We start from the raw sequence: 20,318 nt of genomic DNA on the forward strand, positions 1-20,318 counted from the left end.
GAAACCTCTTACAAAAACTCACCTTAAAACATATGTTGGTCTTCCTGGAACATTGGTTCACAAGTCATTTACAAGTATAAAACTTCTACATTGCAGGTATTGAGAATTAAGCCTGCACTGACAGTCTCAGCATGGACAATCTCAGGATCACTTTCTAATCTGTGTGGGAGGGGTTGGCAGAATTTTACTGCTTTGAGATCCCATCTGGTAGGGTACTTAACAGATGTTTGGGGACTGCTGTCAGGCTGCCTGAGTAGATTTAGTCTCTCATAGTTTACTTAGAAAGATCCTCTAGAGGAGAAATCAAAAAGGAACATTCAAGAACCATTTAGTATTGAGTTGTGAAAAACCTGGGCTGATCTCATTATGCCAAAAGGTTAAGGACATCACAGGTGTCTTCAGGCCTTTGAGTTATGATCACATATTCAGTTAAAGATAGTTGTGTTCTAATTATGACAGACACATGTACATCACAGATATCAAATGAACGTCAGCAAACCTGTCATACAGTACTCATGTTTTCTCCTGCCATCTAGCATGTTACTCACTATATTTTGCCAGGATGACACACAAGGAGCCAGTGGCAAGATGCAGTGTCAAAAGTAGGTAGTGGTCTGTTCTCTGAGGAGTCCAGTGAGTTTCTGAGGGACAGATAGGGTTGCCAGCTCTGGGTTGGGAAATTCCTGGAGATTTTGGGGGTGGAGCCTAGGGAGGGACTGTAGCAGGGTATAATGCCATAGAGACAAACTTGCAAAACTGCTGTTTTCTCCAGGGGAACTGATCTCTGTCAGCTGGAGACCAACTGTAATTCCAAGAGATCTCCAGCCACCACCTGGAGGTTACACACACACATATATATACACACAAAAAGTACCACTGATGCACTGGATAAGAAAGTTTTATATGGTTTCAAAATTGTGGTTTCCAGTTAAGCAACAAAACAATTTATACAAGTTGCAACAATCTATGCAAGTTTACAAGGTTTCACGAATCTTATCCTTGTTTCGCTAATTGTTTTATTATCCAGTGCATCAGTGGTACTTTTTGTGTATATATATGTGTGTGTTCCAGGTACCACTCCCCTTTTTGTATTGTATACCACCTGGAGGTTGGTAACCATAGGACCAGAGACAGCAGGTATATTCACAGCCAGGTTAGGTCTAGTATGCAGGGAGGCAACAAGTACAGCTTGGAGGGAGTGACAAGCAGGGCTTACACTCAGTTGCTTCAGTTTTGTCCACAGCGTGTCCACACTAAGTAGCCAGGGCTTTACAGAGGTGAGGTATTCCAGGTGGTCTCAGGTTTCGTGTGCCAAGGTCCAGATTGGAGTTGCCTGAAGCTGGAGAAGAGATTGTAGTACTGAAACTGCCTTGAGTTCCTTAGTTGAAAACCTGCTCAGCAAGCGTGTGTTTCTGTCTTCCTGGACAAGCGTGTGTTTCTGTCTTCCTGTGGCTTTTAGTATTATCAGCTTCCTTACTGTGATAGCATATTACAGGGGCTTTGAACCTTCTTGAAAGGCAGTATCCAGAATGTGGCTAGGAGAATTCTGCTCTTCCCCCCTGGCTGTTAGGCTGGGAGTTTTGCAAGCTTCTATCTGAACGATTGGGGAAGATCATCAGGCGGTCTGAGTATGGTGCTATCAGTATGCTGTTGATGCCCAACTTTAGCTCTTAGTTTTAACACATCCTAAGGAGGCCTGGTTAGTATTTGGATGGGAGACCACCAAGGAATACTAGGGTTGCTGTGCAGAGGAAGGCACTGGCAAACCACCTCTGTTAGTCTCTTGCCATGAAAACCCCAAAAAGGGGTTGCCATAAGTCAGCTGCGACTTGACAGCACTTTACACACACACACACACACACACACACACACACACACACACACAAGGAGGCAGTGGACTTATGGAACAAGTGTCTAGACGCAGTTTGGGGGGGGTAGATAAGACTGAATTGAAGCTTATTCTAGGCAAGATGGAGATGCTATTGGACAAAGAATCAGGTGAGGTCGCATTCAGCGTGTTTTGGATAAATTTGTACTATCTTTGAAGACTCAGGTTCACATTTTGGGGTTACTCCTGAACCTGGACCTGTTCTTGGAATTCCAAGTGGCAGTGATGGCCAAGAATGCCTTTATTAGGTTAGAGTGGTGGTATACCAACAATAACTCTTCCTGGAGAAATCTGAGCTTAGGGCTGAAATCACAAATGCTTTGTTTTTGTTCTGGATTGATTGTGCACTACATGAGAAACTGTCTTTTAAAAGTTCTCAGAAACTTCAGTTGGTTTCCGGGCCAAATTTTAAAATGTTACTTTTGACAATTAAAGCTCTGAAGAGTTTTGGACCAGGATACTGAAATAACTGCCTTCTCCAGCATGATGCTGAGGCCATCAGCCAAGACCCTGCTTTGTGTGTGACTACCATTGACGCTGAGTAGATTGTGTGATTGTCACAGTACTGTGATTGGGGAATTTCCTGCCCCAGTTGGCACAACTGGCACCATCTTTCTGAATTTTGGGGAGGTTGATGAAAACTTTTTAGCTAGTACTTTTTGGCCCTCACTGTTGCTGTACTACTGAAATGAATGCATTGAGGACTGGAAGCCACCCACAAAGAACTGGCCTACACATATAGTAATTTTTATATTGGGTCCTTCATTTTTCCCTCGGCCAGCAATAGAAACCTCGCATATTCATTGTTGTCGATTGCATTTCCCTAGTCTGTATTTGAGTTCTGTCTACTTTCTGTCAATTAAAGTCTTAATCTGCAAATTGAAAGGCACATAAAATTATAATTTCCTAGTAACCTTTCTTGGGGATCTGTTTTAATTATCTGTTTTACCAAGATCCAGTTTGCTCATCATTGTAGTAAATGTCATCTTTATAACTTAATCTGATATTCCAGAGATGGTTTATTACAACTCAAGTATACATGTTAAGTAGTTTTCTCTTTTTTTTCCCTTTCTTTTTTAGATCAGTTTTTTCCTGCAGCATGCAATATAGAAAAGAACTTTATTTCTCTGAATTATCTTGCGGGATACCTCCAACCAAAGCCAGCTGAAGGGTGCATTATCTCTAACATTGACCAAGGAAGAGAAGTTCACATAATTGAGCTAATCACCCCAGACTCTAATCCATATAGGTAAAGTGTCCAATCATTTTTTAAAAGAAATCTATGACTGTGAGAGGAATAAAGCTGTACATTCTATTATAGCAGAAATGAGAGAAACATTTCTATTATGGTGCTTGGAAACAAGGATTTCAAAGCTGTTGAAAAAAGGTTTATCGTAGGAGGAATATTATTGCAGGACATCATACTTTGCCTTCAAATTGTGTCTTCATATTTTATTTATTTATTTATTAGCAAGATTTTATCCTGCCTTTCTGCCCTCATAGGGTCAACAAGGCAGCTAACAAATTAAAACTTACAAATTAAAATCTCATTTTAAAAGCCGTTAAAACCAATGCACAAATACATAATTAAAACAAGTTAAAACCAGAACTTAAAATAAGTGCAAAGATAAAAACAACAGTTAAAATATTGGGGAGGAAGGAGGGATCACTAAGGGAATTCCAAGCAAAGAGGTACGATAAGGTGTCATTTGCTTCACATTCATGAATAAATGGCATATAAACTGACATTTAAGATTTGTAATGTAGAAATTTGGTTGATTATCTCCATTTACATCTGGATAAAGGCATGCCGGCACTGTTGATCTTTCTGGATCTATCAGTAGCCTTTGATAGAGTTGATCATTTGGTCCTGATCAACCGCCTTGCCTCCCTGGGGGTGATCGGCACTGCCCTTAGTTGGTCTTTGTTCCTCCAGGGACACTTTCAGAAGGTTGCTATCGGGGAGCAGAGGTCTTCCCGACAAGACCTGAACTGTGGGGTCCCACAGGGTTTTATCCTCTCTCAGATGTTACTTAACATATATATTCACCCTCTTGCTGAGCTCGTCAGGAGGTTTGGTGTTGAGTGCCATCTATATGCTGATGAAACTCAGCTCTTCCTCCTTCTGGATAAGCAGACGATGGCAGGGCTCTTGGCACTATCGCAGTACAGTAATCAGATGTTTAAGGGGGAGCAGGCTGAAGCTGAATTCATCCACGATGGTGGTCATGTGGATGGGAAAGACTGAGTGGCCAGCTGGAGGGTCAGTCCCGAGACTCAATGGTGTCCAGCTGTAGGCTCCTTACAGAGCCTCAGGGTTTGGTTGGATTCTGCGCTATCATTGGATAAACAAGTGTCCATGGTAGCCCGGTTGGTGTTTTTTCACCTACACAGGCCCGCCATCTGGCTCCTTATTTGTCTGGGTCAGATATTGCCACATTGATCCGTGCAACAGTTACCTACAGATTGGACTACTGTAATTCACTCTACATAGGGCTACCCTTGAAAATGCTTCAGACTGCAGGTGGTCCAGAATGCTGCTGCCAGGTTAATGACGGAAACATCATGGTCAGCTCATATTAGTCCAGATTTGTGGCAGCTGCAATGTGTACCAATTATTCTCCAGGTCCAATTCAAGGTATTGGTGTTAATCTGTAAAGTCCTTAACAGTCTGGGACCTTCATACCTACAGGACTGCCTCTCCCATTAAAACCCCCCACATTCGCTTTGGTAATCCTCTAGGGGTCTCTTGCAGATGCCTGGCCCCAGGATTGCTCGGTTAGCTGTCACCAGGAGAAGGGCCTTCTCAGTTGTGGCTCCTACACTGTGAAATGCACTCTCAGATGACACTCGTGCCTTGTGGAAACTAAATGAGTCCGGCAGGTTGCCACCCACCTAATCTCAGAAGGTGGGGTGCACCCAAAGCAGACCCTCTGAGGATGATCGCGGGGATTGGGTAGGTTCGTAAGGGAGTAGGCAATCTTTTAGGTTTGTTGGTCCCAAATCATATAGGCCTTTAAATATCAGTACCAGCAGCTTGAATTGTGTCCAGAATTGGAAGCCAGTATAGATGAGCCAAGACTGGAGTGATATGGTCCCCATTCCCCCAAAAAGACTGCTAAGCAGAATGACTGACCTAAACACTTTAGGACCACCTTAACTGATCTTGGGTGTATTCATCTGGTTCAAACCTTATTTTTCCCTGGAATTCAGCATCAGCGTTGGGTATTGGAGAACTCATTGCTCACAATAAACAGGAGAAGCATAGCAATCTGAGGTCTGCTCCCGATTTCACTCTCAGCAGAATCTCGGGGGTAAGCAATCACCCAAACAGGCCCTTAGGGGATGTTCCAGATTCAGCATGGAGAGAAAAGATATTACTTTTCTTATGACAGGCTTCCGTTATCCTAAAGACCAGCAGCAGACATGGCTAATAACTACATGGTGAGTTGAAAATGTTCCATGGTGAGAAATCACATATTGATTTCAAATAGCCATATCTTTGACTCCAGGCTTTTTAGTTTACCTATATATCATTTAGGATTTGAAATAAAAGACAATGGTGCAGTAACTGTACACAAAGTTTCTTGGCAAATGTACTTTCCAGAGCTAGAAGGCAGATGTCTCTTTCCATCATATTATTTCTGCTTTTCTACCATGGCAAGGTTGCCAAATTCAGTTTTGAGGTACGATAAGGTGTCATTTGCTTCACATTCATGAATAAATGGCATATAAACTGACATTTAAGATTTGTAATGTAGAAATTGGAAAACTTTGCAAAAGGAAAGGGGGGAAAGTCTAGCTCCTGGTGATTTTTCTGACATCAAAATAGGGAATGAGCAACCAACAACCTTTAAATGTGAAGAGAGAGCTGGTGGGCAGTAATTATTAACTTAAGAAAGTATTTTGTTTCCATTGTTATGTAAAATTGTTTTAGCATGTGTGGCTTAACAGTCTGTTTTGCACATGTTGTACTGTCTGGGATAACCTCCAGCATTTTAATCAGCTGGCCAGACACAGGGAAGATGATGGATTGGAAGAAGGCTGATAACTGAAAATTTCTGGCATGCTGGCTCATGTTGCCTTTATTTTCCACATTCAGTGCTTTCCAGGTGGATATCATCATTGACATTAGACCATCTAGGCCAGACATCACACTTGTCAGGGACCTTGTACTTATCCTCAAGTGTAGAAAATTTGTCAATTGGGTCATCAAGTCACATGACGTTAAGGGGCAACTGGAAGCGATTGTAAGTATATATGTCACAGCTTCTTGTTTTGGGGGAGGCAGGGTGCTGTTAACAGCTGTGGTTGTATGTGAACCAAGTGAGTGTATGATAACAGACATGTCTGAATGTCTCCTCCCTTTTCGCTAACACTGTTGGTGGATAGTGTTGTTTTTCTAGCTTCTGGGTGATGTGCTGCTCTGTTGATGGGTGGTATTACTTGAGAGGGATGAGTCCCCCTCATGTCTGTTATCTTTGAGGGAAGCACCTGCATCCAGATAAACACCATTTAGATTTTTTTCCCCAGCACCTTAGTGATGAGATAGCCAAGGCTTTAAAAAAAATCCATAGAAGGGATTGGAAAATGAGTTTCCTGTTTTACAAGGTTACTGTATATATTCTCCTCACATAATTATAACCCCAAAAGATCAGATGGGCATCTGGTCTCCCTACCGCATTCACACACAAATGAAACCAGCTCATAGACCAAATGAGAGTCTCAGTTGGAGTATTATGGCAGTCCTTGAAACCTTGGACCCCTTGATCTTAGCTTTCTGATTTTGGAGACTTGTTGTGCTTTACTTTTTGTGATATTGTTGCTGCTGCAGCAGCTAAGCTTTTGCCTCTTCTTGAGGCTGTTGAACAAACACACATTATAATCTCTGGTAGAGTTTGCCAGGAAGACTGAAGCTCTGCCTCCAGTCTCTGATACACCAGAAATTGCTGCTGTGTATATGGTAAAAGTTGCCTAGCCCAGCTGATAAAGCTTCAAGCTCTACCAGAGAAGAGCAAAATGGAAGCCCTGCGCGCAGTGCCATGCAGAGCAAGGAATGAAATGCAAAGTTGCTCAGCCAACCATTTCTCCAGGAGGCTTCTTGATTTAAGCATTCCACCTGCCAAGGTGCATAATAGAAAAGGTGAACTGTGAAAGACCATAGCAGGGTCTTAAGCTCAAGGGTACACTAAGGAGAGGTCATCTAAACCTAGGATTGAACATAGGCAGCTAATGGACAGGTTTCTAGAATCCTCCAATGACTTTTGAGTAAAGGGCCATTCATATCCAAGTGACGGGTACTCCAGTCACATTGTGTTACAGTAACTGTATATATAAATATACTGTGATATTCATCTAAGTGACTGATTATCCATTCTGAACCACTGCCTAGAAGTATTACTAAATAAGCATTTAAATATTCCAAGGGTTTTTTTTTAACCCAGATTCACTCTCTGCAATTTTTCTAATGTTTTTCATTCTGTTCACATTAGAGTGGCTATCAGGGACAATGTTATCAAGTTGAGGTGAAAAATAAAGTTTGAGCAGTTTATTTTGTATTGCTCTTTTGTATCAAACTCCTCCAATATGAATGTCTAGTTTCTGTTAAGTGTTTTCTGCATAGCTGACAATTGCTTCATGCTGTGCATTTGGCACACGGGAACAAATTTCCAAGAACATGCACTGGACCATTTGTACACATGTATCCTATTACATACATAAAGCAGTAAATAAGAGAATTAAGTTTCTGCTTGCATACATCTGCAGGTGAAAACTGTGATATTACTCTACACGATCTGTTAATAAATGACACTGGGTATGTGTATTTTGGAGCCAGGTCACAGTTTGTGAGTGGCAGAAAATGCTAAAAGCCCAAGTACAGGATCTATATTAATGCCCATCACTGCAGTTAGACAGAAAACATCCATCCTTACTGCAGGAGGCAATCACTTGGGGATGCTGATACCAGCTTAGCACACCACACGAAACTAAGATGATAACATACAAAAAATCTTAACATCAAGTGAGATACATTCAAATGTTTAATCCCTAATTTTGTTACCCGAACATCTTTGTTTAAATCAGGGGTAGGTAACCTTTTGTGTGCTGAAAAAAAGAAATGCATTGTCTATTTGAGAAGATGTTGTGTGCTGACAAAAAAAAAAGGTCAGGGGAGAGACGAAGATTATACTTGTCCAGATAACACTGTGAGGAAGCCAAGCCCCAGTGACTCTACAGTGCCTCAGTGTGCCTCCCTTAGTTGCTTAGGTAGACACCAGCTGTGCTTGCTGAGAAACAAATGCAGAATTCTGACTGCACTCGACCAATAGGTAAATAAATATATAGTTTTAGAATAGATTTTTATTTTAAAAACATGACCCCTGGACTAGCATAGTTCAAGGGCTTAATGATAAGAATCTTTGTCCACTTCTTTGCATCTTCCAGTCTTAATGGACTACTTGGAGGCATCAGTAGAGATGTAAACAATCCTTTTAAAAAATGGTAGATGCCAATTGTGACAGTCATCTTCTGAAAGAGATATTTGTTCAGCTGTTTTTTCTAAAATAATAATAATAAAACAGGAAATCCGGCAAATTTAGGGAATGTAGTAATCTCAGTCAGTCTGAATTGCTTGATTATTTGAAACATGTGTAAGAAATTCTATCCAGATTTTACTCTACTGAAGAGATCATCTCTTAGGCAGGAGCAGAAAAGGCAGGCACAGCTCGAGAGGAAGAACTTTCCTCCCCCCCCACACACACACACACCCCTGCAATAGGATTTACTAGCACTAACAAAGCTGTTTTTGTTAATGGATCTCTTTTGGAGACCACCTGCAGCAAGCCATTCAAATGCATACAGAGAGAGAGAGAGAGAGCAGGATATCTTGTAAAATCTAAAAGCCGTTTATTTCTGTCCTGGATGCTAACATTAATTCTTATGACAATGTAAGAGTTTCTCAGAGTACAAAGAATTGGGGATTGCCTGTTCAGTGTTGTTTATTTGTGGTGTATCAACATGCCCTGATAATAACAAACATTTTGAATTGGAAAAAACACCATGGATACCTTTCCCCCTATGATTTTGTAAAACTGACTTTGAATTCATCTACTATATGGTAAGATTACTGTTTACCATTTGCTGGGAAATGTTATGACGTTAAGCACCCTCTTCCCAAGTACAGTAGTCCCAATCTGAATTGATCATTATGGGAAAGGGTTAAGAAATTATCATGTTGAGGATAGGCAAAATTAAAAACAAAAACAAATGGGGATTTTAGTAAAATGGAAAAGGTACTATAAACAACATAATCAACCTATGTGAAGCTGCATTGCAAGGAGTCAAACCATTGGTCCATCTAGTTCGGCATTTGTCTCCTCTGGCTGGTAGTAGCTTAAGCAAAGAAAGGGGTTTCTTAACACCCAATATCCTCTAACTGGAGAAGCCAACAATTGAATTGGGGACCATCTGCATGCAAAAAATGTGCTCTGTCTATGAACCATGTCACTCAATAAAGAGAGAATTTATTTATCCATTAGTTTCCAGTTTTTAACCCCTGTCCAGTCCTACTGCTTTGGACCAATAAAATGTTAAGAATTTCATTTCAAGATTTTTGAATGAATTGGATATATTGGTTTTTTGGAATTTCAATCTATGATTTAAAATTTACATGATATAAAATCTTGTATAACACTTTAGAAGAGTGTATTTCAGTACAACCTTGTTATTAAGGGCCCTATCAGCCCACCTGGAGTTAAATATGTAATTCAGTAGAATCTGAGTTTTATCCTGTAAGCACACAGTACTTCAGAAGCAAATTTTTAAAGCTTCCTAAACTTAATATACTAAGTGGTCCCATTTCCTTATTCAGCACAAGGGAGGTAAAACATTACTCCATCAAATGTACTATCTTCAACTCTGTCACATTTAAAAACATGTGTGCCATGACTAGGTAACTTGTTTGATATCCTAAAGCATTCTGTTTCATTTATATTCAGGCAGCAAACAGTGTTGGCTTTGGAAAAGAATCTGAGCGCTCTATGATGATGACTAAAACCATAATATCTGATATTCCATCCTCTCATGAGAGTTTGATTACATGGGCTTATGACCATGGCTACAGTCCAGTCACTTCCTATACAAAAGCGCCTGTTGCTAATAGATTCCATCTACGGCTTGAAGACACTGGTAAGGGTGGTGATTGTGTTGTATCTTACACAGCAGTATTTCAGAACATTCTTTTTCTGCTTTCCAAGGGTCTTGATTTTTCCAGATCATTTGAGCTTCTCATGAGAAGAATTTTTGTAAGTTTCCTATTAGGAGGCATATTGTTAGCCTTGCCCTTTAGAATGTACAGTCATTAACTGTATTCAGGGATGCAAGGAAGAGCTTTTACTTTTGAATGGGGAAGGATGCTTAATGCTTAATATCCATTAAGCATTAATATGCTTAATGTTTTCCCCTCATCCCAAGACCACTGTGTTTTGTAAATTTTATAATAAGGAGAAAGATATGTGTTTGTTAAAAAATCAACAAAAGTTTACTCACTGATTTCTACAAATTATATGCAATTAACAGCAGAGTTATAGCCTTCTAAGTCTATTGAAGTCAGTGGGATTAGAAGGGTGTAAGGATGGCACTGTAAGTCAGGTCTGTACAGAGTTTTACCAACCGTCAGGTGGAGCCTGGAGTTTTCCTGAAATTGCAATGGATCTCCAGCTTACAGAGATCAGTTTCCCTAGAGGAAATGGCAGCTATGGGTAGACTCCTATGTCATCACATTCCCAATGAGGTCCTTCCCCTGCCTACACTTTCTAAGGACCACCCCTATATCTCTAGGACTTTCCCCAAGATGGAGTTGGAAACCCTATTTGTGCAGGCCCCTGTGATTATTTTTTAAAACAAGTGGTAAATAGCTACAGAAATAACTGGCAGACTTTCATACTTAGTTTCACTTCATGCCAGCCAAGTTAGAAGGCTCTTATTACATTGTTGAATGATTATGTACAAAACTAGTGAACCCTGTCTCTTTAGTTTTGTAAAATTATCCTAGGGATTGTGAATCAGAATGCCAGGGCCTGTGAACAAACCATAGGATGGAAAATTGGGTGGTGGGAAAGTTCATTTAATCTCTTGGCCAACAACCCGCAGCAGGAACAAGCAAAATGTTACTGATTAGAAACGCTTTTAAATCACAGACAAGTCAACAACAATTGAACCACTATCTTCACAAGTATTTTCTGGATCTGTACTAATAATTACATTTCCAAAGTGGTTTAGTTACCAATTGTTGCACACTCTATCAAGCAGTAATTCTTGATCGTACCAATTTTTTAATCCAGCAACAATGTCAAGTTTCCTAGATTCAGTTCATTAGGAAGAATAAATTATGTGTGGGTCTAACATTCTTTAAAAATGATCTATTTAAATTATGTTTTGTAATCTTATTTTATTTTTAGAAGAATTGAATGATGAGGAAGACCATTATCTTCCACCCGAGCTGAAGGAACTGCTGCGTATTGGTAACCCACTGCCAGCTCCAATCCCACCTTTGAGCGATGGTGTTAGTTTTCCCTTCCACTTCAATAGAGAGCATGACAAACACGAAGGAACCCTACCTTCAACAGATATGGTGGACACAATAGGCAGCTTTGAGCAGCTGCTTCCAAAAAACAAAGAACCAGAAGAAGTGCAGGGCAGTGTTGATGTCGCCCTGTCAGTAAAATGTGATGATACCTCAATGACTGTAGCTGTCGCAAAGGACTCACTGGAGGTTGGTGCAATCTTTTATTTCCTTGGCAGAGTAATCTAGGAAAGAATAACTGTTATTCTTGAAGATAGTTTCAGAGGGTTATTGCATTAGACTGCAGAGTGAGTTTTATGTCTCAAAGAAACCCCCATAGTTACAAAGGGGCATATTGTGGATATTATCTGTCCAACCAATGTCTGTCCTCTGATCCAGAGCTTTGAAGGGACTAAGTGCATTGCAGCTATTGATGTGTAAGTTCAGAACATTTGAAACCAAAGTTTATGGATCATTCAAACATGGCCTCAAATGTTCCTCATCCCATCTGGGAAAGAGATCTCCTGAAGTTATATGTGCAATGGTCTGTGTGTCTCATAATAAAATTAGAAATTGCTTTAGACACTACTGTGTTTCAGATCACACTTGTTCTATTAGCTATTTGTATGTTTAAAATTATGTATAAAGCCCACCTTTCTCCCAAATAATGAGACCCAGTTGAAGTGAAGTGGGATCTTGCACCAGGGATTCTGTGTGCAGGACTCTGGCACCTTATTTTCTGCTCCACAGATAACTTTGAAGAGAAGGGTACAGCTGGCACTTCAGATGTGGTGTTCCAAGATGTAGCTCAGTAGGGGTTCAAACGAGATAGTAGGCTAATAAAATTCCACCTAGCCCTATAAAACTACTGACTGGCTTGGTTCCTCAGTCTGAATAATTTACCATTCAGATACTGACCGAGGCCACATGACTTACATGTGGATTAGGTCTTGTGTCACTTCAGACTGCAAGTGACACTCTGACATTTTTTTAAAGTATTGTATCTTCCCCATAAGCAGAAAGTTAGTACAGGAGGTCTTGAATCTTTCTGCCTGCTGTATTAGTTTTTGACTTGCAGCGAGATTGTTTTTTACGTGGGAAAATATTTTTAAATGCCATCCTTCCCCTTGCATCTCCTGTCTCATTCTACTGTATGCACATACTAGGCCCAAGTTCCAGCCCTGATAGCATGAAAAACCACATGTGGCAACATTAAAAGAACAATTATGAGTTTAAGACAACATTGTAATTTACAGTCTGGATTGTAGCTGTGGGTATCACTTGTATCTGTGTTCTTATGATTTAGGCTAGTGGTTACATTGGGACACAGCTCTCACTGTTGGATCCTGCATGTAAAGCTAAGACAAACAGGACCCATTTCATTTTGGAGTCATCGCTGCAGGAGTGTGGAACAAGACGGATAGTGTACACCCTGGATAACATCGTGTATCTGAACTCTGTGAGTATCTTACAGGAGAAAAAGACTGTGTCTTTTGCTTGTGTGTTGCAATGGTGTTCTCTTTTCTGCTGAACTTCTAAGCAATTCCTGGTGACCGTCTTTATCAGCCTACACAGTGTAGATTGTTGCTGTTCTTGTGGCTATTCGTTATTTATTTAGCGTATCAACAGTGTTGGATAGGAACAGAAAATAAGGTTGTAGCAAGAATACCTCATCCTTTTATGATCATAGGTGAAATAATAGCAGACATCTTAGCTGCTCCCTTATTCTACTTTTGGGTGTACAAAGTGTTCTGCAGAGCAATGAACAGCCTGTGCACTGAATGAACAACACACTAGTGCTGTGATCCAGCTGATGTTGATGCCTCTTCTAAGAGAAGGGGCTCAGTGTTATCATAAATTCTTACCAGGATACTATGTAATCTGCACATAAGCATAGCAGGGAGTGGACACATCTCTCCAAGTGTTTTCAGATACAAAAAATGAATTGAATCAGACCTCCAGGAAGGAATTGGTCTCCCATGCACTGATCTTCTTGCCTGAATCTCCCCCAACATTCTGTCCTCCTGACTGTGCCAGCCCTCCTCCTGTTCTCCAAATACCCAGAAAGCTATGGATGTCTCCCAGCTTGTAGAAAACATGGGAATCTAGGAGGGAGCGGTAGGTGCCATTAGAAGTGCATCTTGTGTGCTACCTTCCTGCTGTAGTAATGGGAGAGGGCTAAAAAGATACATGCATCTTACATTTTTCTAGTTCGACAAATGCAGACTGTATGTGGGAGAAGGCTGGATCTAGCACCCTCTTCCTGCTCCTTTTTCCAGGGATTGAAAGAGGAGGCAAGCCTGTCCAGCTGGTACCATGCATTGAAAAGGGACCGCTATTTAAGATAGTTGTGTTCTGGAGAAAACGTATGTGAGTGTTCCTCCCTTCTGTAGGAGAAGAGAGAAGCCTCACATGTAGTCTTCAGGCAATATATAGCTATTTCTTTCATGCTTGAGAGAAGTGAGGAAGGTCAAAAGAAGAGCATTGCATTTTGAAGGCTTCTGTTAGGGGAGTTACCCAGCAGCCTGTATGTTTGTTCTTTTCTGCAAGGGAGAGAGGGAGAGTTGTTGCCCAGAAAGCTGCACACGGACAGAGCTGTCTTGCTTGGTGACTTAAAGGTATGCAAGTGGTTATCTGAAAGGCTGGATTTACATTCTTGAGTGTAGCAATGCTTAGGGTGGAACTAGTCATTGCAGGAGCAAGAGTGTACAGTGAGGGGAAAAAATATTTGATCCCCTTCTTAATTTGCCCGTTTGCCCTCTGACGAAGAAATGACCAGTCCATAATTTTAATGGTAGGTCTATTGTAGCTGTGAGAGACAGAATAACAACAGGAAAAACCCCAGAAACCCAGAAGACAAAAGTCAGAGATTGATGTGCATTATGAGTGAAATAAGTATTTGATCCCGTATCAACCAGCCAGATTTGATCCCCTATCAAGCAGCCAGATTCGATCCCCTATCAACCAGCCAGAAATCAGGCTACCTGGTATCTTCACTGTGTGTAACGAGCTGAGATTAGAAGCACCTGCTGTAAGGGAGAAGTTTTACCTGTAATCCCAGCTCGTTACAGTACCTGTACAAAAGACACCTGTTGACAGAAGCAATCAATCCATCAGATTCCAAACTAGCCACCATGACCAAAGAGCTGTCCAAGGATGTCAGGTACAAGATTGTAGACCTGCACAACGCTGGACTGGGCTACAAGACTGTTGCCAAGCAGCTTGGTGAGAAGGTGACAACAGTTGGTACAATAATTCGCAAATGGAAGAAACACAAAATAACTGTCAACCTCCCTCGGTCTGGGGCTCCATGCAAGATCTCATCTCGTGGAGTTGCAATGATCATGAGAACGGTGATGAAGCAGCCCAGAACTACATGGGGGGGGGGGGACTTGTCAATGATCTCAGGGCAGCTGGGACTGTAGTCACCACGAAAACAGTTGGTAACACACTACGCCATGAAGGATTGAGATCTTGCAGAGCCCGCAAGGTCCCCTTGCTCAAGACAGCACATGTACAGGCCCGTCTGCAGTTTGCCAATGCACATCTGAATGACCCAGAGGAGAACTGGGTGAAATTGTTGTGGTCAGATGAGACCAAAATCGAGCTCTTTGGCATCAACTCAACTCGCCGTGTTTGGAGGAGGAGGAATGCTGTCTACGACCCCAAGAACACCATCCCCACCGTCAAACATGGAGGGGGACATATTATGCTTTGGGGGTGTTTTTCTGCTAAGGGGACAGGACACGTTCACCGCATCGAAGGGACGATGGACGGACCATGTATTGTCAAATCTTGGGTGAGCACCTCCTTCCTTCAGCCAGGGCATTGAAAATGGGTCGAGGATGGGTATTCCAGCATGACAATGACCCAAAACACACGGCCAAGGCAACAAAGGAGTGGCTCAAGAAGAAGCACATCAAGGTCCTGGAGTGGTCTAGCCAGTCTCCAGACCTTAATCCCATCGAAAATCTGTGGAGGGAGCTGAAGGTTCGAGTAGCTACACATCAGCCTCGAAATCTTACTGACTTGGAGAGGATCTGCAAAGAGGAGTGGGACAAAATACCTCCTGAGATGTGTGCAAACCTGGTGGCCACCTACAAGAAACGTCTGACCTCTGTAATTGCCAACAAGGGTTTTGCCACCAAGTACTAAGTCATCTTTTGCAAAGGGATCAAATACTTATCTCACTCATTATAATGCACATCAATCTCTGACTTTTGTCTTCTGGGTTTCTGGGGGTTTTCCTGTTGTTATTCTGTCTCTCACAGCTACAATAGACCTACCATTAAAATTATGGACTGGTCATTTCTTCGTCAGAGGTCAAACGGGCAAATTCAGCAGGGGATCAAATACTTTTCCCCCTCACTGTATCTGCCACTCCCTTTCTCTGCACTCCCATTGCCTCATAAGATGTGCTATATATCATTGGCCAAATGATTTGAAAAGAAAGTGGAGTTCATAAGTGCAGAGGTGCCACATCAACAGAGGGTGTTATAGTACACATTACAAGGGAGAAAGGGAATTAGATTTGGGACTAGAGAATCATATCAATTTTTAGGTGAAAATATGTTTATTTTCCCAGGTTTTTAGTTAGTGTTTTGCTGATGGCCCTTGTTAAAACCTGGGGAAATGAGGGACAAGTTTCATATTTCTGGTGTGTATATGTTTGTTTTCTCTGTCTTATGTTTTGCTTCTGGTTTTCTTAATCATTGTTCGTTTAAAAATTCTCATTTTATTTTATGATTTTTTTAAAATGGTAAGCCATACTATATTGAGAAGTGGTTAATAAATAAATAAATGAACAGTTGTTCAATAAGTAATAGCCATATTCACAAGTATATTTAAAAATCTGAGCTCAGATCAACTTGGCTAGGGGTCTGCATTCAGATATACCCAAGATGAAGATATACCCGAAAAATACCTTATCAATGTTTTTCAGGTATATTCGGCATCCCAAATATATCTGGGATTTTTTTGGGATACCCAAAAAACGATTCTAAAAAATCCCGGAAATATTTGGGATTTACCAAGAAGTTTGGGAGCCAGTATTTGCAGGCTCCTAAAGACTGTTATTTCTTTCTTTTCTTTTTTCTCTTTGTTTCTGTGTCTCAGGGGGTTACCGCATTATGTATTCCCAGCGATGTATTAAGAGTTTGAAAATGTTATAAAAAATACTGTTCGCACTTTGTTTGGCCCCTTTAGCTGTGAAGATGTCTTCCAACCATTTTTTAGCCGTGGCATCCAAAAACCCTTTTAAAGCAATGTTTTTTATAACATTTTCAAACTCTTAATACATCGCTGGGAATAAATAATGCGGTAACCTCCTCAGTGGGTTTCTATTGCTTGCCAGGCTGCTTGTGTCAATTTCAAATATGTTAGTCAGTTTCAAGAGGGTTGTTTTTCCTTCTTTGCACCAGTTGCTTTGTGTCACCTGGGTGGTTGTTAAGGTGTTGTGCAGTGCTTGCAAAATCCCCCCACATACTTGGATTTGTTCTGCTGTGGTTTCACTTTGGTTCTGTTGAGTTTGCTCCACTACAGTGGCACTGGGCTCTGCTGGGCTTGCAAAAATGCCCCCTCTTGAGTTTCCACTGCAGAGATTCTCTGGTTTGATTTTGGTTCTGTTGGGCTTGGCACATTGGCTTGTGGTTCTACTGGAATTACTGCAATGGTTCTGTTGGGCTTGTTGTTGGTTCTTCCATGGGAGATATTTGATCAGTGATTTCTGCTTGTAGGCATGGCTTTTGCCCTGGAAACAGCTTGGAGGTTTTTATTTGAGGTTCACCCCCCATAGAAAATAATGGATGATGGCTGGGGGCACCCTGTTCAGGGCCCATAGAATTGGACCCTTTGGTCCAATCTACTTGCAATTTTGGGTTTTTTAAAAGGTCAGTCACCAGCAGCTCCACTGCAATTTTGGTGCCTGTTCCTTTAAAAACACCCCCACCCTATCCACCTAGAAAGTTTCCCTATAGAGACTAAGGGACCTGAAAAATTTAGAAACCCCGCAAAAATCTGAATACCATACTTGTATTTGATATCTGGGAATATCAGGAATACCATATTTTTCACGGCCAATACACCGGAAGTAGAAAATGCACACCCCTCAACTCGACAGCCCTAAAATATGTTTCAGTTAACAGGCACTGTTGTATTGTGTTTAAGACTCCCTAGTATACCACATAATAGTTTTGTTAAATGCTTTTTAAAGTGTAATTAATATATGTTTAAGATATGAAATGTGAATAGAAGTGCTGAATAGGTTTTTCCATACAAATAAGCAGGCATGCAAACAATCCTGTTTCACTTGTAAGATGTCTTATCTTCAGCACTAGCTCAGCATTTCTGGTATGCTCTTGCACAGATGTTGGCCAGCTCAGGTCAACAGGCAGAGGCACCTCTTACGTTCTGCGATTTCATTGCTTAGTGGCAATTTTGGCATATATAGAAAAGCTTGTTGTCCAACTCAAATAAAGTTAAAGCAACCTGATCAGACATAGCTTGGTCCAATTTTTTTAAACCCTCCAAAAATCCTGTATTGGCCAGACCTCCTGGCTGTTGATCTAGAGATGTACCCAACGAAAAATCGTGGATCAACAGGCTGTGGAAAAGTACACATCTGGATCTCAAATCAGCAGCTGGCTCTCCATCTTTAACTGCTGGGTTAAAGCAGGCCAGTTTCAGCATCATCAAAGCCACTATAAAAGTATGTGGTAAATGAAAGAAAATATTAGAAGTACTTCCTTGAGTAGTAGCTACCCAACATCTAAGCCAATAAAGATGAGATTAAATTAAAGAGAAGCTGCATAGTCAAGAAATGCAGGGAGCCAGAGTGGGTGAGAAATTTGTATGAAAAACAGGTAGGAGATACCGAATGCATCTTCTTGTGGGAGATAGAAGAGGTTAAAGTAAGAAACAGGAATTCAAATGTTCTGTATGGACTTAAAGCAAATAGCAAAGAAGGGGAAAAAACCAAAATTCTGCTTCTGGTAAAGCTATATATTCTCCTTGTATTTTGAGCAAGTTACTAAAACGTAGGATGTATGCAAGTCCAGTTCAGTGAACCATTATTTTTAACAAGGCTGGATATATAGCTTTACCAGAAGTAGAGCAGGACTGCTGGTATGTCTATTTGAATATGAATGCCCAGATCCCTTTTTCAGTCCATACAGCAGTTTTATTGCTCTTCTAGACTTCATTTTTGGAACTGAGCTGAAGGCATTTCCTCATCCATGCTAAGCTTGTCTTTAGAGAGCCAGGGTGTACAGCGTTGGACTCTGACCAGAGAGAGACAGGTTCACATCCCAGGTCAGCCATTAAAGTCACTGGGTAATAGCTAACAAGTTCTTGTCTCTCACTCAGGCTTCCTTTGCAGGGTTGTTGTGAGCATAACATGGGATAAGACCCCTAAGATGCTTGGAAAGGCAGGAAGGGAAGGTACAAATGATATTCATTGGTTTATTACGATTTTTTATGTTGCCTCTCAAAACGTATTATCCAAGTAAGCTCACATTAACATAAAGGTCATTAAAATCAATTAACAATACCAACAACAGTAAAATCACAATCATCAGAATCTTTTAAGCAATTGGAGGATGAGAAAACAATGCTCCTCACAATTGCCTTCCACCAGAAGACTGGCAAAATAAGACCTTCTTCACCTGTCACCTAAAGCTGTAAAATGTAGGCTCCAGACAAACAGGTGGTATGAGTGAGGACACCATGATGGAAAAGTCTCTGTGCCTTCATATTACGCCTAAGATGAAAAATTTATAGAGCAGGACCTTAGTGGCCATTCATTCCTTAGTGGCCATTCATATTTGTATGGGAGTTAGTGTTTATTCAGGGTGGTTGATCCTAGGGCTTTAATGGTAAATACTAGCACTCAGAAGCAAACTGGAAAGTGGTGAAGTTCTTCCAGAATTGGTGTGATGTGTTCCAGATAAATACCAATAAGTGGATGCTCTGATGGTGTGATTCCCCCCTTCTTAATCAGTGACTACTTTTCTTGGTGTATGTTTTTAGCCCAAGGAAATAAGTGCTTTGAACATTGGACCAAAATAGCCTTCATAGCTCATAAATTACCACCTTTTGTTTCCTTTGTTAAAGATTGTTATTCAGCTGTCCTCACCATCTGAAACAAGTGGTTGGGCAGCCGATTATGAAGACATGGAATCAGGGGACAATGGATTCCCAGGTGACACTGATGAAACAGATACCTCTTTTTCCAGACGGCCTGAAATTGTTGTGGTATGTAACCATTAGTTGTCTGGCCATGTAAAGAAAATTAACATGAAATTTTGGTGGCATCGTCATAGGTTGGGCTCCCTGATGCCTACACAGTATGTGTCATCGTTAGACGCTTGAGAGATACTCGCATTCTTTCCCCTCCAGTCACTGTAGTACCAGATGTTTTCTGCCCAACCCCTTATGTTGTAAGTGCTGGTAAACAATCTTGACACTCCTGTAATTTTTCAGTAAGCTTTTTGTGTTCCTGGTTTAAGAACATTAAAGTAAACCATGAGCCAGTATTGTCTTGCATCTTGCATCAACCTAAATATCGTTTTTGACCTGTTAGTTGAAGCCATGAAGGCAGAGCATGATTTCCCTCCATAGCAATGCTATTTCCTTTTTCTACTTAGTTACATTTGTTTTGTTTTTCTTGTTCCAGTTCAATTGTACAGTCCGTCAGCCAAAGGCTCCTAATGTTCCCATGCACTGGCCGCCTGAAACACGCATGAGCAATGTGTCCTTCAGCATAGAACTTTATAAAACGGATCTCTTCCATATCCCAACTCAAGGGATCTTCTCTGTGGCAGAGAATGGGCAGGTTTTTGTTGAGGTAAGGAACCATGCAATAATTTTAAA

The 20,318-nt window shown here is 41.0% G+C and overlaps 1 protein-coding gene across 1 annotated transcript in view; it reads left to right on the forward strand.

Moving 5' to 3' along the window:
* The window catches only part of TGFBR3 (transforming growth factor beta receptor 3), a 140,647-nt gene that overhangs the window by 93,318 nt on the left and 27,011 nt on the right, over positions 1-20,318 (forward strand). Inside the window, exons 5-11 of the mRNA XM_056844646.1 lie at positions 2,969-3,137; positions 5,991-6,138; positions 9,886-10,075; positions 11,347-11,660; positions 12,757-12,909; positions 19,560-19,700; positions 20,122-20,292. Of these exons, the coding sequence (XP_056700624.1) occupies positions 2,969-3,137; positions 5,991-6,138; positions 9,886-10,075; positions 11,347-11,660; positions 12,757-12,909; positions 19,560-19,700; positions 20,122-20,292 (1,286 nt within the window). The remainder of the gene's footprint in view (positions 1-2,968; positions 3,138-5,990; positions 6,139-9,885; positions 10,076-11,346; positions 11,661-12,756; positions 12,910-19,559; positions 19,701-20,121; positions 20,293-20,318) is intronic.

Source organism: Euleptes europaea, chromosome 2 (assembly GCF_029931775.1).
Source record: "Euleptes europaea isolate rEulEur1 chromosome 2, rEulEur1.hap1, whole genome shotgun sequence".
NCBI classification, from domain to species: domain Eukaryota; kingdom Metazoa; phylum Chordata; class Lepidosauria; order Squamata; family Sphaerodactylidae; genus Euleptes; species Euleptes europaea.